At 39.7% G+C, this 19,305-nt stretch overlaps 2 protein-coding genes across 2 annotated transcripts in view; both read right to left on the reverse strand.

Moving 5' to 3' along the window:
• LOC143019772 (uncharacterized) overlaps window positions 1-19,305 on the reverse strand; it is a 459,919-nt gene that overhangs the window by 193,070 nt on the left and 247,544 nt on the right. The window lies entirely within an intron of this gene.
• LOC143019898 (uncharacterized) lies at window positions 6,061-7,023 on the reverse strand. The gene is made up of 4 exons (XM_076175874.1): window positions 6,994-7,023; window positions 6,713-6,889; window positions 6,383-6,487; window positions 6,061-6,279 (listed from the first exon to the last, which is right to left on the reverse strand). The coding sequence occupies exons 1-4, from the start codon at window positions 7,021-7,023 to the stop codon at window positions 6,061-6,063; spliced, it is 531 nt and encodes a 176-aa protein (XP_076031989.1).

Consider the following 19,305-nt stretch of genomic DNA (forward strand, 5'->3'; position numbering starts at 1 on the left):
TTTGCCAAAGTCGCATTAATACAAAACTGTTTAAAAGAACACTTTGATTATAAAGGAACTAATGTAAATACTAAACATTCGTTCAATTATTCTAATATATATGATAGATGTTTGGTCAGGATATGTGTCCACAAGATTATCTAGTAAAAGACACATGTAGACTATGCAATATAAAACGATAACCTTCTCCTGTCGTCAAACATAGTATAGTTTTGCAATACACGAATATGGCTTTTGTATATTGCCTAAATCTCATTAGTGACACTGACGGTTTAGAATAGGGTACAGTGACTCACTACTGTATTATACCTAATGTAAAAAGTTTTGAGAAAAACGACAGAATTGTTATTTTCTAACATAACGGAAATACAAGGGACCTTGATGAAGGTTGTCAAGGTGTCAAAGGGATCTGATAACATCAGAATTGAAATTCTTTTTAAGGTACAGTACTACAAACCAGTTGAGAGATAATGACCTTAAGCTATATGGAAGTAGATTCAGTGTAGAAACTAGAAGAAATAAATTCACCAACCACACATAATGATTGTAATTAACATCCTGTACAGATGATAGATGCTTAATCATTATACGATATAGATGATAATGTAACATTGTTTACTTTAATTGTTTGTTTGTTTATTTACAATTTTATATCTGCACTTGCTAAGGACCATAAGGTCTCTTGTCAGGATATCATTCCACAAAAACTATTGTACGCACACATGCGCGCGCTCGCACACACACACACACACACACACACACACACACACACACACACACACACACACACACACACACACACACACACACACACACACACACGCACACACACACACACACACACACACACACACACACACACACACACACACACACACACACACACACACACACACACACACACACACACAGACAGACAGACAGACACACACACACACACACACACACACACACACACACACACACACACACACACACACACACACACACACACACACACACACACACACACACACACACACACACACACACACACACACACACACACACACACACACACGCACACACACGCGCGCGCGCGCGCAAGCAGTGAATGGAACTCTGAGGAACCTATTACCGATTTTTTTCTTTCTTTCTAGATACACCCAGAACCTCCGGTGACTAGTATAACGTAATTTGGTGATTACGTTATGTAATTTATGAATATTTTCCTTTCCTTCAAATTTTAACCCATGTATTTCCATGATGTATAACGTAAAAAGAATCTTGTCACCTTTGATATATGCAATGTGGGATCCTGTGTTCACTTACGTAAATTGTCTGTGTATATTTTCCCCATCTATTGCATTAGTAACCATTGGTTGTATTGTTAGCCTTTAATTTTATCATTAAATATTGAGTGTATTGTAGATTTGTTATATTGTGATTATGTACAATGTATGTAAGAACCAATGTTAAGCCCACGCGCACCTCTATGAGTCTTGCCGCCAGATCTGAGTTGGTAACGAAGCGTGGCCTCAGTATTGTCTTAACCCTCATGGTGTAGGCACGCTTTTGTAAAGTGAGGTGAATGTATCGAATGGTGACTCAATACAATATTACCAAGTGTGAAGGTGCTTTCTTTACCACCCAACACATTTGGTGGCACACGGTATTTTTTTTTTTTTTTTTTTTAACATTTGAACATTTGAACGTTGTCAAGAGATACGTACTTTGGCTGGCCAACATGTACACATGTGTTTGTGTGTTTTTCTTTGTCTTTCCCATGTTCTGATAGGTTTTCTTGTGATATAGTGACTTTAGAATTATATTAATGTTGGTGTTTTTGTACAATGTATCTTAAATGTGCACCATGTGATTTTTTGAGAGACGAATACCTCGTGGTCCCCAGTTTTGGCGCTTCGTGTGGACTTTTGGTAATAATTATCGTCTTCTGCATTGATGGAACGCTCGCGTATTACTACTGTGTTTGTGGCAACTCATCTGGAGCCTACACGTGGAAGGATTACTGTTCCAGCCTAATTTTGTGAAGAGTTTGCCTGCATGATTGCCAGTAACTATATTTGATGTATTGAGATTGATTTTTTGTTGTGTGTATGCAATTTCAGTAGCTAATGTCCAGGAAGTCATATTGCTTACGTCATAGATAGATTGCCATGTTACCTACATCATAGTCAGCCGTTTTAAAACGTTATTCTCTTGACCATCTGGCCTTTTCTTTAATTTTCTATTCATATTTTTAAAGAGAAATAGTGTTGTTCTTTACTTTATTTTTATGAGGGAGGGAATTCACGAGTGTTGGATTCATTTTACGATCGCCAGCCCAGATAGATTCGTCTTAATCCTTCAAGGGGCATTTTTTTTTTCAAGCTATTGAAATAATTAATGTGTGTATTAAGAATTTCTTGTTATTTTTTCGCGTTGATGTTACTATAGAGTAGGACAGAACTCCCTATCCCTCCTTTAACGATATATTCTAAAGAAAAGCTGCAATCATTTATCAGCAGCCAAACTGCGCCTCAGTCAATGGCTAATACTACATTTACCGTTTTACATCAGGACCCTTCCATAGTTAAATTCTCAGCTCAGGACACTCAGTATTCAGCTGTTGCCTTCCTCCAGCAGTGTGAGGACAGCATAATGAATACTAATGTCGTTAACGGTTTTGAGAAATTTCTATTTGTGAGATCTCAACTTGTTTCTAACTCATTGGCAGCTGAAATGATGACAGCCTGATGTCTTAACCTCAGAACATTAAACACTATTTATAATATTTTGAGAGCTAATTTCCTTAAACTTTTTGAAAATTCCTCTGTAGTTAGTAATTTTCAATGGTGTTTCCACTTAGGTGATGTGCTCACGTCCCATTTGGTAATACTGGAATATATGCGTGATCAAGTCAAGGCCAATAAAATTGTCTTTGAAGCCTTAGAGTTCTTGTTTCAATCAGATTGGTTAGATAGAAATGCTATCACTTTGGATAGGTTCCGCCTTATTTTGGAATACCTTTTTCATATCTTGTTGCCTTATGAGAAGAGAGTAGTACTTTTTCAGCTATATGTTGCATGAGTCCCTATTGTCTTTTGCAACAAGGCTTTCAAGAAAACTAAAGGAACTGCTTTTTCATTTTATCTTATTTTATTGTATTTTATTCGTTTATTTATTTATTCATATATTTATTTATTGTTTTATTAGCAATGGGCAACAACATACGCATGTTCCTAGTTCTTCTTCACCCCCTTAGTCATTAGTCCCTATACAAAGTACTTTTTCGGCTACATTATCACCAACTGTACCTATATGTACCTATTGTAACAAGTCAGGTCACATAAGTGCTTTTTACCTTCGCCTTAAGCGTCACGAGCACAAGCCAATGCATGCCCCTATACGTAGAAACTTCTATAATACCTCTTCTAATATGACACATGACCTCTCTAGAGTAACGCTTCAACATTAACTTAGCTACTATCTACTGTCATGTCCATGGCAAATGTAAGCATTCATCTGAGTAGTGTTCGAAGATTCTGAAACTAAGCTGAAACCTCTTCAGCTCTTTGGCAAACTCAGCCCATTTTCCCCAGTGCCCGTATAAAAAAAACCAAGGGATTGACCAGTAATATCTGGTCTCAGATCATCCCTTTGGTGGCTGCTGAGTCTTCTCAATTACTAACTTTTTAGTTTTATGCAGAGAAAAAACCTATCTCCATAACAGTAGATACTGGAACAGAATGTATTCTTATAGGTAAAAGGGCAAATTATGCTCTCAAGCAATTATTCGATATCTCTTTATCTCCTGTGACGTTCTCACAGCTAATAGGATAGATATATCTCCTAGGCGCCGTAGAATGACTTTTCACAATTGTGTTATTCCTGCATCGGACAAGCCAGTTTCGATATATAGCTTACCTTCTGTGCAGGATCAGACCATACCAATGTTACTGGTGCTCCCATGACACTTTCTTCTTGCAATCATTTAGGTTCCTTTGAAGTTGTTGACGTTGAAACTATCCAGGATTCACCTCCCCTCATAGTAGCTTCTGTGTTACGGTCTCCATAAACAAGTTACACAGCTCACTTGGCCTCTAAGTATGTAACATATGTAGGTGAGATTGATTTCCTGAAGTGGCGCCTCGGCTCATTGACATGTTAGTGACCCATGGTCAAGCTTTGGCCTGAATTAATAGGAAAGGCCTCATTCCCAATTTACATCATTCTCTGTCCCAGAGTATTGGTCAGACAGGTCAACAATCCTTGTGTGAATCCCTCGGATCTATAGAAGATCCAAGAGCAATGAATGAAATGCCTTATTGAGAGCAACATAAGGTGCAAGCGACTCCTGTTCAAATCACGTCGGTGCTGCATATGAATACGACATGTACAGACTTGATCAGCCATTGAATTATCTGGCATGACATCAGAATGCACAGCTCTGAAACTTTAGAATATGGGGGTGAATCAACGCTAGCAACAAAAGCACGAGTATTTTATCTGGTACACTGAACATTTTATTTTTATAGTCCTGAAGGTCCTCTTTCCTCTTCAGGACAACAACGATCAGCCCTTTTTTTAATCAGAGGGAATGGTGTCATACTGCCGAACACGGGACAACAGTCATCATGAGGTGAACTATGTGTAACTGCTCAAATTTCTAGGCCCAACGACTTATCTATCTATGCGTAACAGTAGTTGCAAATCATCTGTTCGGACACTAAAATACCTAGGCCTTAGGTTTTGATGTGGATTATTCTTCAATACCCGGTAAGCAGGTCTGAGGTCATTCTTATTGAAATGGTCCTCGACATCCTCAGCAATTCCCCTCATGAGACTTCTAGTCTGCCTTTTCAGAATCCTGTATTGGTCTCGTTGCCTGCCTGTATTTCAGCACAACTTGTTTCTATATCCCTTAGTGTCTCATACGACGCCAGGCCACCTCTCAACCTTGTACGCTTTCCTATGCCCTCCTCGACATCTTTCAGGTTTTCAAGATTGAAAGTATTCCATAGTTATTTTCAGGATCCTCAATGGTGCCAAGCACTTTAAATCGACTAGAGATAGCTACCGCATACTTCTGAGTTTACTCGTCATCCCTGTGTATCCCCAGATGAAATGCAGGTGAATGATATCCTGTTATTCTCCTGGACTTGACACGAAGGCTGAATGTTACAACCATAAATCTATGATCACTTGACATAAATTCTATACGCCTCGGTAGGAGCATATACTGCAGTATGACAGATGAGTCCCTAGGTGGGGTTCATTCTCATAAGTATTGTGAGCTCATCAACAGAATATTTCCAATAACGGTGGGCTGTAGTCAATTGGTTAAACCCATGATCCTCCTCACACACAAGCCCATCCACCCCTACACAACCAAGAGAGATCCAATTGCTTAAACCTGATTAGTTCACCCTTTCACGACCCCATCCACCACGGAGACCAACCAGGAAATACTACTCGTTGCGGTTACATCACTACAGCCACAGGGGTTGTAGGAAAAGATATGCACCCACTACAATGACACTGCGGGGAACAACTGTGGCCCGTGTGGTTTTGACCCAAGCGGTAGGTACTTGGTACATAACATATTGTAGAGGTTGTGTTGGATATAGAATCTATTATTATATTAGTCTTCCTCTTTATTAGGAATATGAGCCAAAAATAAGTAAATGGCATTACAATACACTCATCGAGAATGATACACTCTCTGAAATGAAGTGGATGATAATGATTCTGATGATAAATCTATTGAGAAATAACTCCCTCCCCAGCCTATTGTATTTATCAAAACCTCTTACAGACAAAGGAGGATTTCATAAATGAAAATGAGCACTGAAAAAAAAAATCCTGATGTCATTAGTGTTAGCAGTAATACTAACATCAACAATGATTTTTACCAAGGAGCGACAAAAATGAGAATGGTGATAAAGAATCAATATTAATATCAACGTTAAACTTTTGAAACTGGAACAGCATTCTTTAAGTTCCCAAATCACTTCTAGATAATAGTAATTGGACTAAATTTATGATACAAGTGCGAATGAACTCTGTTCAATTTCTTGTTCACTCTTCGGTTTCTTCCTCTTCATCGTCCTCCTCACTGGATTCTTCCCCTTCATCGCCCTCTTCACTAGATTCGTCAGATTCGCCCTCCAGGGATTCTTCAGAAGACTCCTCGCTGTCTTCGTCGGAGTGCAAGTCCTCGAGGTATTCAGCGAATCTCTGGTAGGACTCCAAGAACTGCAGGCGAGCCTGTTGGACCTCATCGGTGTCCACTGGGACCTGAAGGACAATGATGAGTAATTCAGAAAGAGATACAACCGCATCAGCTCTACATTATCAAATGGAGGTAGTTTTCCTCAGGCAAATATGGTGAGACTAGTACCTGAGGTAGTGCGTCACTCTGAGGTAGGTATCCATCTTCTCCTGCGTCGAAGTTGACCGAAGTCTCCTGTCCATAAGGATCCACGAAGGCGAAAGATCCAATTACCTGAGTGAGAAGACAAACGTGAACACGCAAGTCACTTGATATTTTCTTTTTATTTGTTATTAGTAGTCCCCCGTAGACGAATATGGCAACGTTATCCTCTATAAGAGGATAAATAAACCTGATCAAAGAGTAGTTTAAGGTACAGAAGAAGTTGTGCACCCCAACAGCTGCTTTGAATACCATATTCTTACAAAATTTCAATAAAGATATTGGTCGTGCTCCTACCTTGCCATAAGTGTCACGTTCCTCTGCGCGTTCCTGCTGGGGAAGTGTGAAAAAGAACTTGTAGACGCCATCGTTACCGTGGTGCTGAACCTCGTGTTGAACACCTTGGAAGGTGGAGAGCAGAGGACCCACCAGCTCCTCAGAGTCGTCTCCCATAGAGAGAGAGAACAACAGTACCTGCGGTAAATATGAACATTGTATCAATTTGGTGTTCTACGGAAAGTAATATTTGGCCAATGTTTATCTCAGTTTCAATTTCCATCGGAATGTGAATCTCATACCATTACAAAACTCTGCACAAGAGACTGCATGTTGCTGAGTAGAATCTCTTTTTAGATTCGATGTCAGAGAAGTAGTGGAGTGATCTGACGTCTGTGTTAGCACCGATCCATTATATATCTGTGCAACTGGGCAGCAGCCGCACAATGGTCGACCTTCCTGTCGCTCACCCCAGTTACTGGATATGGACGCGGTTCAAGGATGCTTTTGGAATCTCAGATTGTCCCTTGGGTGGGTCCATTTTCATGACCCTAAATTCAAGACCATTGACCGCAGGGCAGGGGGCTGTCAAGGGCAGGAAAAGAAGGGCTGCAGATATTCATTCCATAGAGGCAGAACGAGTAGGAGTGTGATGTCACGGTGACCAATCTCTCCTCATCAAACTTGTCAAACTAGATTTCATGCATGAAGGTTATACGTCAGTGGATAGTGTAGTGGTCAGCAATAAATAATTGACCATTGAGACATGAAAAATATGGAAATACATTTTGCCAAAGTCGCATTAATACAAAACTGTTTAAAAGAACACTTTGATTATAAAGGAACTAATGTAAATACTAAACATTCGTTGAATTATTCTAATATATATGATAGATGTTTGGTCAGGATATGTGTCCATAAGATTATCTAGTAAAAGACACATGTAGACTATGCAATATAAAACGATAACCTTCTCCTGTCGTCAAACATAGTATAGTTTTGCAATACACGAATATGGCTTTTGTATATTGCCTAAATCTCATTAGTGACACTGACGGTTTAGAATAGGGTACAGTGACTCACTACTGTATTATACCTAATGTAAAAAGTTTTGAGAAAAACGACAGAATTGTTATTTTCTAACATAACGGAAATACAAGGGACCTTGATGAAGGTTGTCAAGGTGTCAAAGGGATCTGATAACATCAGAACTGAAATTCTTTTTAAGGTACAGTACTACAAACCAGTTGAGAGATAATGACCTTAAGCTATATGGAAGTAGATTCAGTGTAGAAACTAGAAGAAATAAATTCACCAACCACACACATAATGATTGTAATTAACATCCTGTACAGATGATAGATGCTTAATCATTATACGATATAGATGATAATGTAACATTGTTTACTTTAATTATTTGTTTGTTTATTTACAATTTTATATCTGCACTTGCTAAGGACCGTAAGGTCTCTTGTCAGGACATCATTCCACAAAAACTATTGTACGCACACATGCGTGCGCTCGCACACACACACACACACACACACACACACACACACACACACACACACACACACACACACACACACACACACACACACACACACACACACACACACGCGCGCGCACACACACACACACACACACACACACACACACACACACACACACACACACACACACACACACACACACACACAGACAGACAGACAGACACACACACACACACACACACACACACACACACACACACACACACACACACACACACACACACACACACACACACACACACACGCACACACACGCGCGCGCGCGCGCGCGCACTGAACGGAGCTCTGAGGAACCTATTACCGATTTTTTTCTCTCTTTCTAGATACACCCAGAACCTCCGGTGACTAGTATAACGTAATTTGGTGATTACGTTATTAAATTTATGAATATTTTCCTTTCCTTCAAATTTTAACCCATGTATTTCCATGATGTATAACGTAAAAAGAATCTTGTCACTTTTGATATATGCAATGTGGGATCCTGTGTTCACTTACGTAAATTGTCTGTGTATATTTTCCCCATCTATTGCATTAGTAACCATTGGTTGTATTGTTAGCCTTTAATTTTATCATTAAATATTGAGTGTATTGTAGATTTGTTATATTGTGATTATGTACAATGTATGTAAGAACCAATGTTAAGCCCACGCGCACCTCTATGAGTCTTGCCGCCAGATCTGAGTTGGTAACGAAGCGTGGCCTCAGTATTGTCTTAACCCTCATGGTGTAGGCACGCTTTTGTAAAGTGAGGTGAATGTATCGAATGGTGACTCAATACAATATTACCAAGTGTGAAGGTGCTTTCTTTACCACCCAACACATTTGGTGGCACACGGTATTTTTTTTTATAACATTTGAACATTTGAACGTTGTCAAGAGATACGTACTTTGGCTGGCCAACATGTACACATGTGTTTGTGTGTTTTTCTTTGTCTTTCCCATGTTCTGATAGGTTTTCTTGTGATATAGTGACTTTAGAATTATATTAATGTTGGTGTTTTTGTACAATGTATCTTAAATGTGCACCATGTGATTTTTTGAGAGACGAATACCTCGTGGTCCCCAGTTTTGGCACTTCGTGTGGACTATTGGTTATAAACATCGTCTTCTGCATTGATGGAACACTCGCTTATTGCTGCTGTGTTCGTGACAATTCATCTGGAGCCTAGATGTGGAAGGATTACTTGTCCAGCCTAGTTTGTGTGAAGAGTTTGCTTGCGTGATTGCCAGTAACTATATTTGATGTATTGTGATTTTTTTTGGTGCAATTTCAGTAGTTAATTTCCATATTGCTTACATCATAGATAGATAGCCATGTCACCTACATCATAGGGAGTCATATTAGAACGTTATTCTCTTGGCCACCTGGCCTTTTCTTTAATTTTCTATTCATATTTTTAAAGAGAAATAGTGTTGTTCTTTACTTTATTTTTATGAGGGAGGGAATTCCCGACTGTTGGATTTATTTTACGATCACCAACTTAGATGGATCCGTCTTAATCTTTCAAGGGGCATGTGTTTTTGTAAGCGGTCGCAATAATTAATGCATATGTCAAGAATTTCTTTATATTTTTTCCCGTTAATGTTACTATGGAGTGGGACGGAACTCCTTAGCCCTAATTTAACGATATATTCTAAAGAAAAGCTGCAATCATTTATCAGCAGCCAAACTGCGCCTCAGTCAATGGCTAATACTACATTTACCGTTTTACATCAGGACCCTTCCATAGTTAAATTCTCAGCTCAGGACACTCAGTATTCAGCTGTTGCCTTCCTCCAGCAGTGTGAGGACAGCATAATGAATACTAATGTCGTTAACGGTTTTGAGAAATTTCTATTTGTGAGATCTCAACTTGTTTCTAACTCATTGGCAGCTGAAATGATGGGAGCCTGATGTCTTAACCTCAGAACATTAAACACTATTTATAATATTTTGAGAGCTAATTTCCTTAAACTTTTTGAAAATTCCTCTGTAGTTAGTAATTTTCAATGGTGTTTCCACTTAGGTGATGTGCTCACGTCCCATTTGGTAATACTGGAATATATGCGTGATCAAGTCAAGGCCAATAAAATTGTCTTTGAAGCCTTAGAGTTCTTGTTTCAATCAGATTGGTTAGATAGAAATGCTATCACTTTGGATAGGTTCCGCCTTATTTTGGAATACCTTTTTCATATCTTGTTGCCTTATGAGAAGAGAGTAGTACTTTTTCAGCTATATGTTGCATGAGTCCCTATTGTCTTTTGCAACAAGGCTTTCAAGAAAACTAAAGGAACTGCTTTTTCATTTTATCTTATTTTATTGTATTTTATTCGTTTATTTATTTATTCATATATTTATTTATTTTTGTATTAGCAATGGGCAACAACATACGCATGTTCCTAGTTCTTCTTCACCCCCTTAGTCATTAGTCCCTATACAAAGTACTTTTTCGGCTACATTATCACCAACTGTACCTATATGTACCTATTGTAACAAGTCAGGTCACATAAGTGCTTTTTACCTTCGCCTTAAGCGTCACGAGCACAAGCCAATGCATGCCCCTATACGTAGAAACTTCGATGATAACTCTTCTAATATGACATATGACCTCTCTAGAATAACGCTTCATGATAAACTTATCTACTGTCATGTCCATGGCAAATGTAAGCATTCATCTGAGTAGTGTTCGAAGATTCTGAAACTAAGCTGAAACCTCTTCAGCTCTTTGGCAAACTCAGCCCAATTTTCCCCAGTGCCCGTATAAAAAAAATGAAGGGATTGACCAGTAATATCCGGTCTCAGATCATACCTTTGGTGGCTGCTGAGTCTTCTTAATTACTTACATTCCAGTTTTATACAGAAAAGAGACCTATCTCTGTAACAGTAGATACTGGAGCAGAATGTATTCTTATAAGTAAAAGGGCATATTATGCTCTCAAGCAATTATACAATATCACTTTGTCTCCTGTGACGTTCTCACAGCTAATAGGATAGATATATCTCCTAGGCGCCGTAGAATGACTTTTCACAATTGTGTTATTCCTGCATCGGACAAGCCAGTTTCGATATATAGCTTACCTTCTGTGCAGGATCAGACCATACCAATGTTACTGGTGCTCCCATGACACTTTCTTCTTGCAATCATTTAGGTTCCTTTGAAGTTGTTGACGTTGAAACTGTCCAGGATTCACCTCCCCTCATAGTAGCTTCTGTGTTACGGTCTCCATAAACAAGTTACACAGCTCACTTGGCCTCTAAGTATGTAACATATGTAGGTGAGATTGATTTCCTGAAGTGGCGCCTCGGCTCATTGACATGTTAGTGACCCATGGTCAAGCTTTGGCCTGAATTAATAGGAAAGGCCTCATTCCCAATTTACATCATTCTCTGTCCCAGAGTATTGGTCAGACATGTCAACAATCCTTGTGTGAATCCCTCGGATCTATAGAAGATCCAAGAGCAATGAATGAAATGCCTTATTGAGAGCAACATAAGGTGCAAGCGACTCCTGTTCAAATCACGTCGGTGCTGCATATGAATACGACATGTACAGACTTGATCAGCCGTTGAATTATCTGGCATGACATCAGAATGCACAGCTCTGAAACTTTAGAATATGGGGGTGAATCAACGCTAGCAACAAAAGCACGAGTATTTTATCTGGTACACTGAACATTTTATTTTTATAGTCCTGAAGGTCCTCTTTCCTCTTCAGGACAACAACGATCAGCCCTTTTTTTAATCAGAGGGAATGGTGTCATACTGCCGAACACGGGACAACAGTCATCATGAGGTGAACTATGTGTAACTGCTCAAATTTCTAGGCCCAACGACTTATCTATCTATGCGTAACAGTAGTTGCAAATCATCTGTTCGGACACTAAAATACCTAGGCCTTAGGTTTTGATGTGGATTATTCTTCAATACCCGGTAAGCAGGTCTGAGTCATTCTTCTTGAAATGGTCCTCGACATCCTCAGCAATTCCCTTCATGAGACTTCTAGTCTGCCTTTTCAGAATCCTGTATTGGTCTCGTTGCCTGCCTGTATTTCAGCACAACTTGTTTCTATATCCCTTAGTGTCTCATACGACGCCACACCACTTCTCAACCTTGTACGCTTTCCTATGCCCTCCTCGACATCTTTCAGGCTTTCAAGATTGAAAGTATTCCATAGTTATTTTCAGGATCCTCAATGGTGCCAAGCACTTTAAATCGACTAGAGATAGCTATCGCATACTTCCGAGTTTACTCATCATCTATGTGTATCCCCAGATGAAATGTAGGCGAATGACATCCTGTTATTCTCCTGGACTTGACACGAAGGCTGAATGTTACAACCATAAATCTATGATCACTTGACATAAATTCTATACGCCTCGGTAGGAGCATATACTGCAGTATGACAGATGAGTCCCTAGGTGTGGTTCATTCTCATAAGTATTGTGAGCTCATCAACAGAATATTTCCAATAACGGTGGGCTGTAGTCAATTGGTTAAACCCATGATCCTCCTCACACACAAGCCCATCCACCCCTACACAACCAAGAGAGACCCAATTGCTTAAGCCTGATTAGTTCACCCTTTCACGACTCCATCCACTACGGAGACCAACCAGGAAATACTACTCGTTGCGGTTACATCACTACAGCCACAGGGGTTGTAAGAAAAGATATGCACCCACTACATTGACACTGCGGGGAACAACTGTGGCCCGTGTGGTTTTGACCCAAGCGGTAGGTACTTGGTACATAACATATTGTAGAGGTTGTGTTGGATATAGAATCTATTATTATATTAGTCTTCCTCTTTATTAGGAATACGAACCAAAAATAAGTAAATGGCATTACAATACACTCATCGAGAATGATACACTCTCTGAAATGAAGTGGATGATAATGATTCTGATGATAAATCTATTGAGAAATAACTTCCTCCCCAGCCTATTGTATCTATCAAATCCTCTTACAGACAAAGGAGGATTTCATAAATGAAAATGAGCACTGAAAAAAAAAATATTCCTGATGCCATTAATGTTAGCAGTAATACTAACATCAACAATGATTTTCACCAAGGAGCGACAAAAATGAGAATGGTGATAAAGAATCAATATCAATATCAACGTTAAACTTTTGAAACTGGAACAGCATTCTTTAAGTTCCCAAATCACTTCTAGATAACAGTAATTGGACTAAATTTATGATACAAGTGCGAATGAACTCTGTTCAATTTCTTGTTCACTCTTCGGTTTCTTCCTCTTCATCGTCCTCCTCACTGGATTCTTCCCCTTCATCGTCCTCTTCACTAGATTCGTCAGATTCGCCCTCCAGGGATTCTTCAGAAGACTCCTCGCTGTCTTCGTCGGAGTGCAAGTCCTCGAGGTATTCAGCGAATCTCTGGTAGGACTCCAAGAACTGCAGGCGAGCCTGTTGGACCTCATCGGTGTCCACTGGGACCTGAAGGAAAATGATGAGTAATTCAGAAAGAGATACAACCACATCAGCTCTACATTATCAAATGGAGGTAGTTTTCCTCTGGCAAATATGGTGAGACTAGTACCTGAGGTAGTGCGTCACTCTGAGGTAGGTATCCATCCTCTCCTGCGTCGAAGTTGACCGAAGTCTCCTGTCCATAAGGATCCACGAAGGCGAAAGATCCAATTACCTGAGTGAGAAGACAAACGTGAACACGCAAGTCACTTGATATTTTCTTTTTATTTGTTATTAGTAGTCCTCCGTAGACGAATATGGCAACGTTATCCTCTATAAGAGGATAAATAAACCTGATCAAAGAGTAGTTTAAGGTACAGAAGAAGTTGTGCACCCCAACAGCTGCTTTGAATACCATATTCTTACAAAATTTCAATAAAGATATTGGTCGTGCTCCTACCTTGCCATAAGTGTCACGTTCCTCTGCGCGTTCCTGCTGGGGAAGTGTGAAAAAGAACTTGTAGACGCCATCGTTACCGTGGTGCTGAACCTCGTGTTGAACACCTTGGAAGGTGGAGAGCAGAGGACCCACCAGCTCCTCAGAGTCGTCTCCCATAGAGAGAGAAAACAACAGTACCTGCGGTAAACATGAAAATTGTATCAATTTGGTGTTCTTCTACGGAAACTAATATATGGCCAATGTTTATCTCAGTTTCAATTTCCATCGGAATATGAATATCATACCATTACAAAACTCTGCACAAGAGACTGCATGTTGCTGAGTAAAACCTCTTCTTAGATTCGATACCAGAGAAGTAGTGGAGTGATCTGACGTCTGTGTTAGCACCGATCCATTATATATCTGTGCAACTGGGCAGCGGCTGCACAATGGTCGACCTTCCTGTCGCTCACCCCAGTTACTGGATATGGACGCGGTTCAAGGATGCTTTTGGAATCTCAGATTGTCCCTTGGGTGGTCCATTTTCATGACCCTAAATTCAAGACCATTGACCGCAGGGCAGGGGGCTGTCAAGGGCAGGAAAAGAAGGGCTGCAGATATTCATTCCATAAAGGCAAAACCTGTAGCAGTGTGATGCCACGGTGTCACTCTCTCTTCATCAAACTTGTCAAACTAGATTACATGCATGAAGGATATTATCCCACAAAAACTATTGTACACACACATGCGCGCGCTCGCACGCACACACACACACACACACACACACACACACACACACACACACTCACACACACACACACACACACACACACACACACACACACACACACACACACTCACACACACACACACACACACACACATACACACACACACACACACACACACACACACACACACACACACACACACGCACGCACACACACACACACACACACACACACACACACACACACACACACACACACACACACACACACACACACACACACACAGACACACACACACACACACACACACACACACACACACACACACACACACACACACACACACACACACACACACACACACACACACACACACACACACACACACAAACACAAGCACTGAACGGAGCTCTGAGGAACCTATTACCAAGCTGTTTTGTTTTTCTGTGCAATGGCTCGAAAAATACACCCAGAACCTCCGGTGACTAGTATAACGTAATTTGGTGATTACGTTATCACATTTATGAATATTTTCCTTTCCTTCTAATTTTAACCCATGTGTGCCATTTCTTATGTTTTATGTATTCCCATGATGTATAACGTAAAAAGAATCTTGTCACCTTTGATATATGCAATGTGGGATCCTGTGTTCACTTACGTAAATTGTGATGGTCTGCGTATATTTTCACCATTTATTACATTAATAACCATTGGGTGTATTGTTAGCCTTTAATTTCATCATTAGATATTGAGTGTATTGTAGATCTGTTGTATTGTGATTATGTACAATGTATGTAAGAACCAATGTTAATCCCACGCACACCTCTATGACTTTTGCCGCCAAATCTGTGTTGGTAACGACGCGTGGCCTCAGTATTGTCTTAACCTTCAAAGTGTGAGCACGCTTTTGTAAAGTGAGGTGAATGTATCGGATGGTGACTCAATACTCTATTACCAAGTGTGAAGGTGTATTCTTTGCCACCAAACACATTTGGTGGCACACGGTATTTTTTTCTAATATTTTGATCATTTGAACGTTATCAAGAGATACGTACCTTGGCTGGCTAACATATTACACGTGTGTCTGTGTGTTTTTCTTTGACTTTCCCATATTTCGATAAGTTTTCTTGTGATACAGTGACTTTAGAAATTATATAAAAGTTGGTGTTTATGAACAATGTGTCTTAAATGTGCACCATGTGATTTTTTGAGAGACGAATACCTCGTAGTCCCCAGTTTTGGCACTTCGTGTGGACTTTTGGTTATAAACATCGTCTTCTGCATTGATGGAACACTAGCTTATTGCTGCTGTGCTCTTGACAACTCATCTGGAGCCTAGATCTGCAAGGATTACTGTTCCAGCCCAGTTTGTGTGAAGAGTTTGCTTGCGTGATTGCCAGTATCTATATTTGAGGTATTGAGATTAATTTTGTGTGTGTGTGTGTGTGTGTGTGTGTGTGTGCAATTTCAGTAGTTAATGTCCAGGCAGCCATATTGCTTACGTCATAGATAGATACCCATGTTACCTACATCATAGGCTGCCGTATTAGAAAGTTATTCTCTTGGCCATCTGGCTTCTACTTATTTATTGTATGGTTATCTCTTCGTGGTGGCGTTTTCTTTAATTTTCTATGCATATTTTAAAAGAGAATTAGTGGTATTGTTTACTTTATTTATATGGGGTGGGGAATTCTCGAGTGTTGGATTTATTTTACGGTCACCAGCCCAGATAGATTCGTCTCAATCCTTCAAGGGGCATTTTTTTTGAGCGATTACAATAATTAATGTATGTATTACATTTTTTTTCGCGTTGATGTTACTATAGAGTAGGACTGCGCCTCAGTCAATGGCTAATACTGCATTTATCCTTAATGGTTTTAAGAAAATCTCATTTGTGAGATCTCAACTTGTTTCTAAATCATTGGCAGCTGAAATGATGGCAGCCTTATGTCTTAACCTCAAAACATTAAACAATATTCATAATACTTTGAGAGCTAATTTCCTTAAACTTTTTGAAAATTCCTCTATAGGTACTAATTTTCATTGGTGTTTCCATTTAGGTGATGTGCTCACGTCCCATTTGGTAATACTATGATATATGCGTGATCAGGCCAAGGCCAATGACATTGCCTTTGGGGCCTTAGAGTCATAGTTTCAATCAAATTGGGTAGATAGGGATGCTATTGCTTTGGATAGGTTCCGCTTTATTTTGGAATAACTTTTTCATATTATGTTTCTGGTGCCTCATGACTGGATGAGTCCCTATTGTCTTTTGCAAGAAGGCTTAAAAAGCTAAAATAAGTTTTTTTTTTCTTCTTTTTTTTCTTTTTTTTTTTTAGCAATGGGAAACAACATACAGATGTTTCTAGTTCTTCTCCACCCCCTCAGTCATTAGTCCCTATACAAATTACTTTTTCGTCTACATTATCACCACCATTCCCTACATGTACCTATTGTAACGAGTCAGGTCACACAAGTTTTGTACTTTTTACTTTCTCCGTAAGCGTCACGAGCACAAGCCAATGCAGGCCCCTATACGTAGAAACTTCTTTGATAGCTCTTCTAACATGACACATGACCTCTTTGGAGTAACGCTTGGGGATAAACTTAGCTACTGTCATGTCCATAGCTAATGAGCGCTAGCAACAGAAGCACAAGTATTTTATCTGGTGTACTGAGCATTTTATTTTTATAGTCCTGAAGGTCCTCTTTCCTCTTCAAGAACGATCAGCCCTTTTTTATTTATTTATTTATTTATTTTTAGGTCAGAGGGAATGTTGTCATACTGCCGAATAGCAGACAACATCACATTCAAGCCACAAATAATTTCCTCACCTTCGGCTTTCAGCAACACAACTCTGACGTTGTAGATTTCAACTTACAACATCTGTAACTTCACTCAGAGATGGCAAGGTTCTATCCATCACAGGAAAAGCAACAGTCTTCATGGGGTGAGCTATGTACAACTGCTCAAAAGTCTAGGTCCAACGACTTATCCATCTATGCGTAACACTAGTTGCAAATCATCTGTTCGGACAGTACTCACCTAGGCCTTAGGTTTGAAGTGGATTATTCTTCAATACTCGGATAGTAGGTCTGAGTCATTCTTCTTGAAATGGTCCTCGACATCCTCAGCAATTCCCCTCATGAGACTTCTAGTCTGCCTTTTCAGAATCCTGTATTGGTCTCGGTTGCCTGCCTGTATTTCAGCACAACTTGTTTCTATATCCCTTAGTGTCCCACACGACGCCACACCACCTCTCGACCTTGTACGCTTTCCTATGCCCTCCTCGACATCTTTCAGGTTTTCAAGATTGAAAGTATTCCATATTTATTTTCAGGATCCTCAATGGTGCCAAGCACTTTGAATCGACTGGAGATAGCTATCGCATACTTCTGAGTTTACTCATCATCTATGTGTATCCCCAGATGAAATGTAGGCGAATGACATCCTGTTATTCTCCTGGACTTGACACGCAGGCTGAATGTTACTACTATAAATCTATGATCACTTGACATAAATTCTATACGCCTCGGTAGGAGCATATACTGCAGTATGACAGATGAGTGTGGTTCATTCTCATAAGTATTGTGAGCTCATCAACAGAATATTTCCAATAACGGTGGGCTGTAGTCAATTGGTTAAACCCATGATCCTCCTCACACACAAGCCCATCCACCCCTACACAACCAAGAGAGACCCAATTGCTTAAGCCTGATTAGTTCACCCTTTCACGACCCCATCCACCACGGAGACCAACCAGGAAATACTATTCGTTGCGGTTACATCACTACAGCCACAGGGGTTGTAGGAAAAGATATGCACCCACTACATTGACACTGCGGGGAACAACTGTGGCCCGTGTGGTTTTGACTCAAGCGGTAGATACTTGGTACATAACATATTGTAGAGGTTGTGTTGGATATAGAATCTATTATTATATTAGTCTTCCTCTTTATTAGGAATACGAACCAAAAATAAGTAAATGGTATTACAATACACTCATCGAGAATGATACACTCTCTGAAATGAAGTGGATGATAATGATTCTGATGATAAATCTATTGAGAAATAACTTCCTCCCCAGTCTATTGTATTTATCAAATCCTCTTACAGATAAAGGAGGATTTCATAAATGAAAATGAGCACTGAAAAAACAAACAAATATTCCTGATGTCATTAGTGTTAGCAGTAATACTAACATCAACAATGATTTTCACGAAGGAGCGACAAAAATGAGAATGGTGATACAGAATCAATATTAATATCAACGTTAAACTTTTGAAACTGGAACAGCATTCTTTAAGTTCCCAAATCACTTCTAGATAACAGTAATTGGACTAAATTTATGATACAAGTGCGAATGAACTCTGTTCAATTTCTTGTTCACTCTTCGGTTTCTTCCTCTTCATCGTCCTCCTCACTGGATTCTTCCCCTTCATCGCCCTCTTCACTAGATTCGTCAGATTCGCCCTCCAGGGATT

This window comes from Oratosquilla oratoria, chromosome 38 (assembly GCF_046742065.1).
Source record: "Oratosquilla oratoria isolate Oo_2021 chromosome 38, ASM4674206v1, whole genome shotgun sequence".
Taxonomy (NCBI): domain Eukaryota; kingdom Metazoa; phylum Arthropoda; class Malacostraca; order Stomatopoda; family Squillidae; genus Oratosquilla; species Oratosquilla oratoria.

Bases quoted from the DNA above. Each gene is read 5' to 3' on its own strand.
- LOC143019898 (XM_076175874.1), bottom strand. From the start codon at position 7,023: ATGCAGTCTCTTGTGCAGAGTTTTGTAATG. The intron at 6,890-6,993 runs GTATGAGATTCA...TATTTACCGCAG, and splicing joins TTGTGCAGAGTTTTGTAATG to GTACTGTTGTTCTCTCTCTC. The intron at 6,488-6,712 runs GTAGGAGCACGA...CTTCTCACTCAG, and splicing joins AACGTGACACTTATGGCAAG to GTAATTGGATCTTTCGCCTT.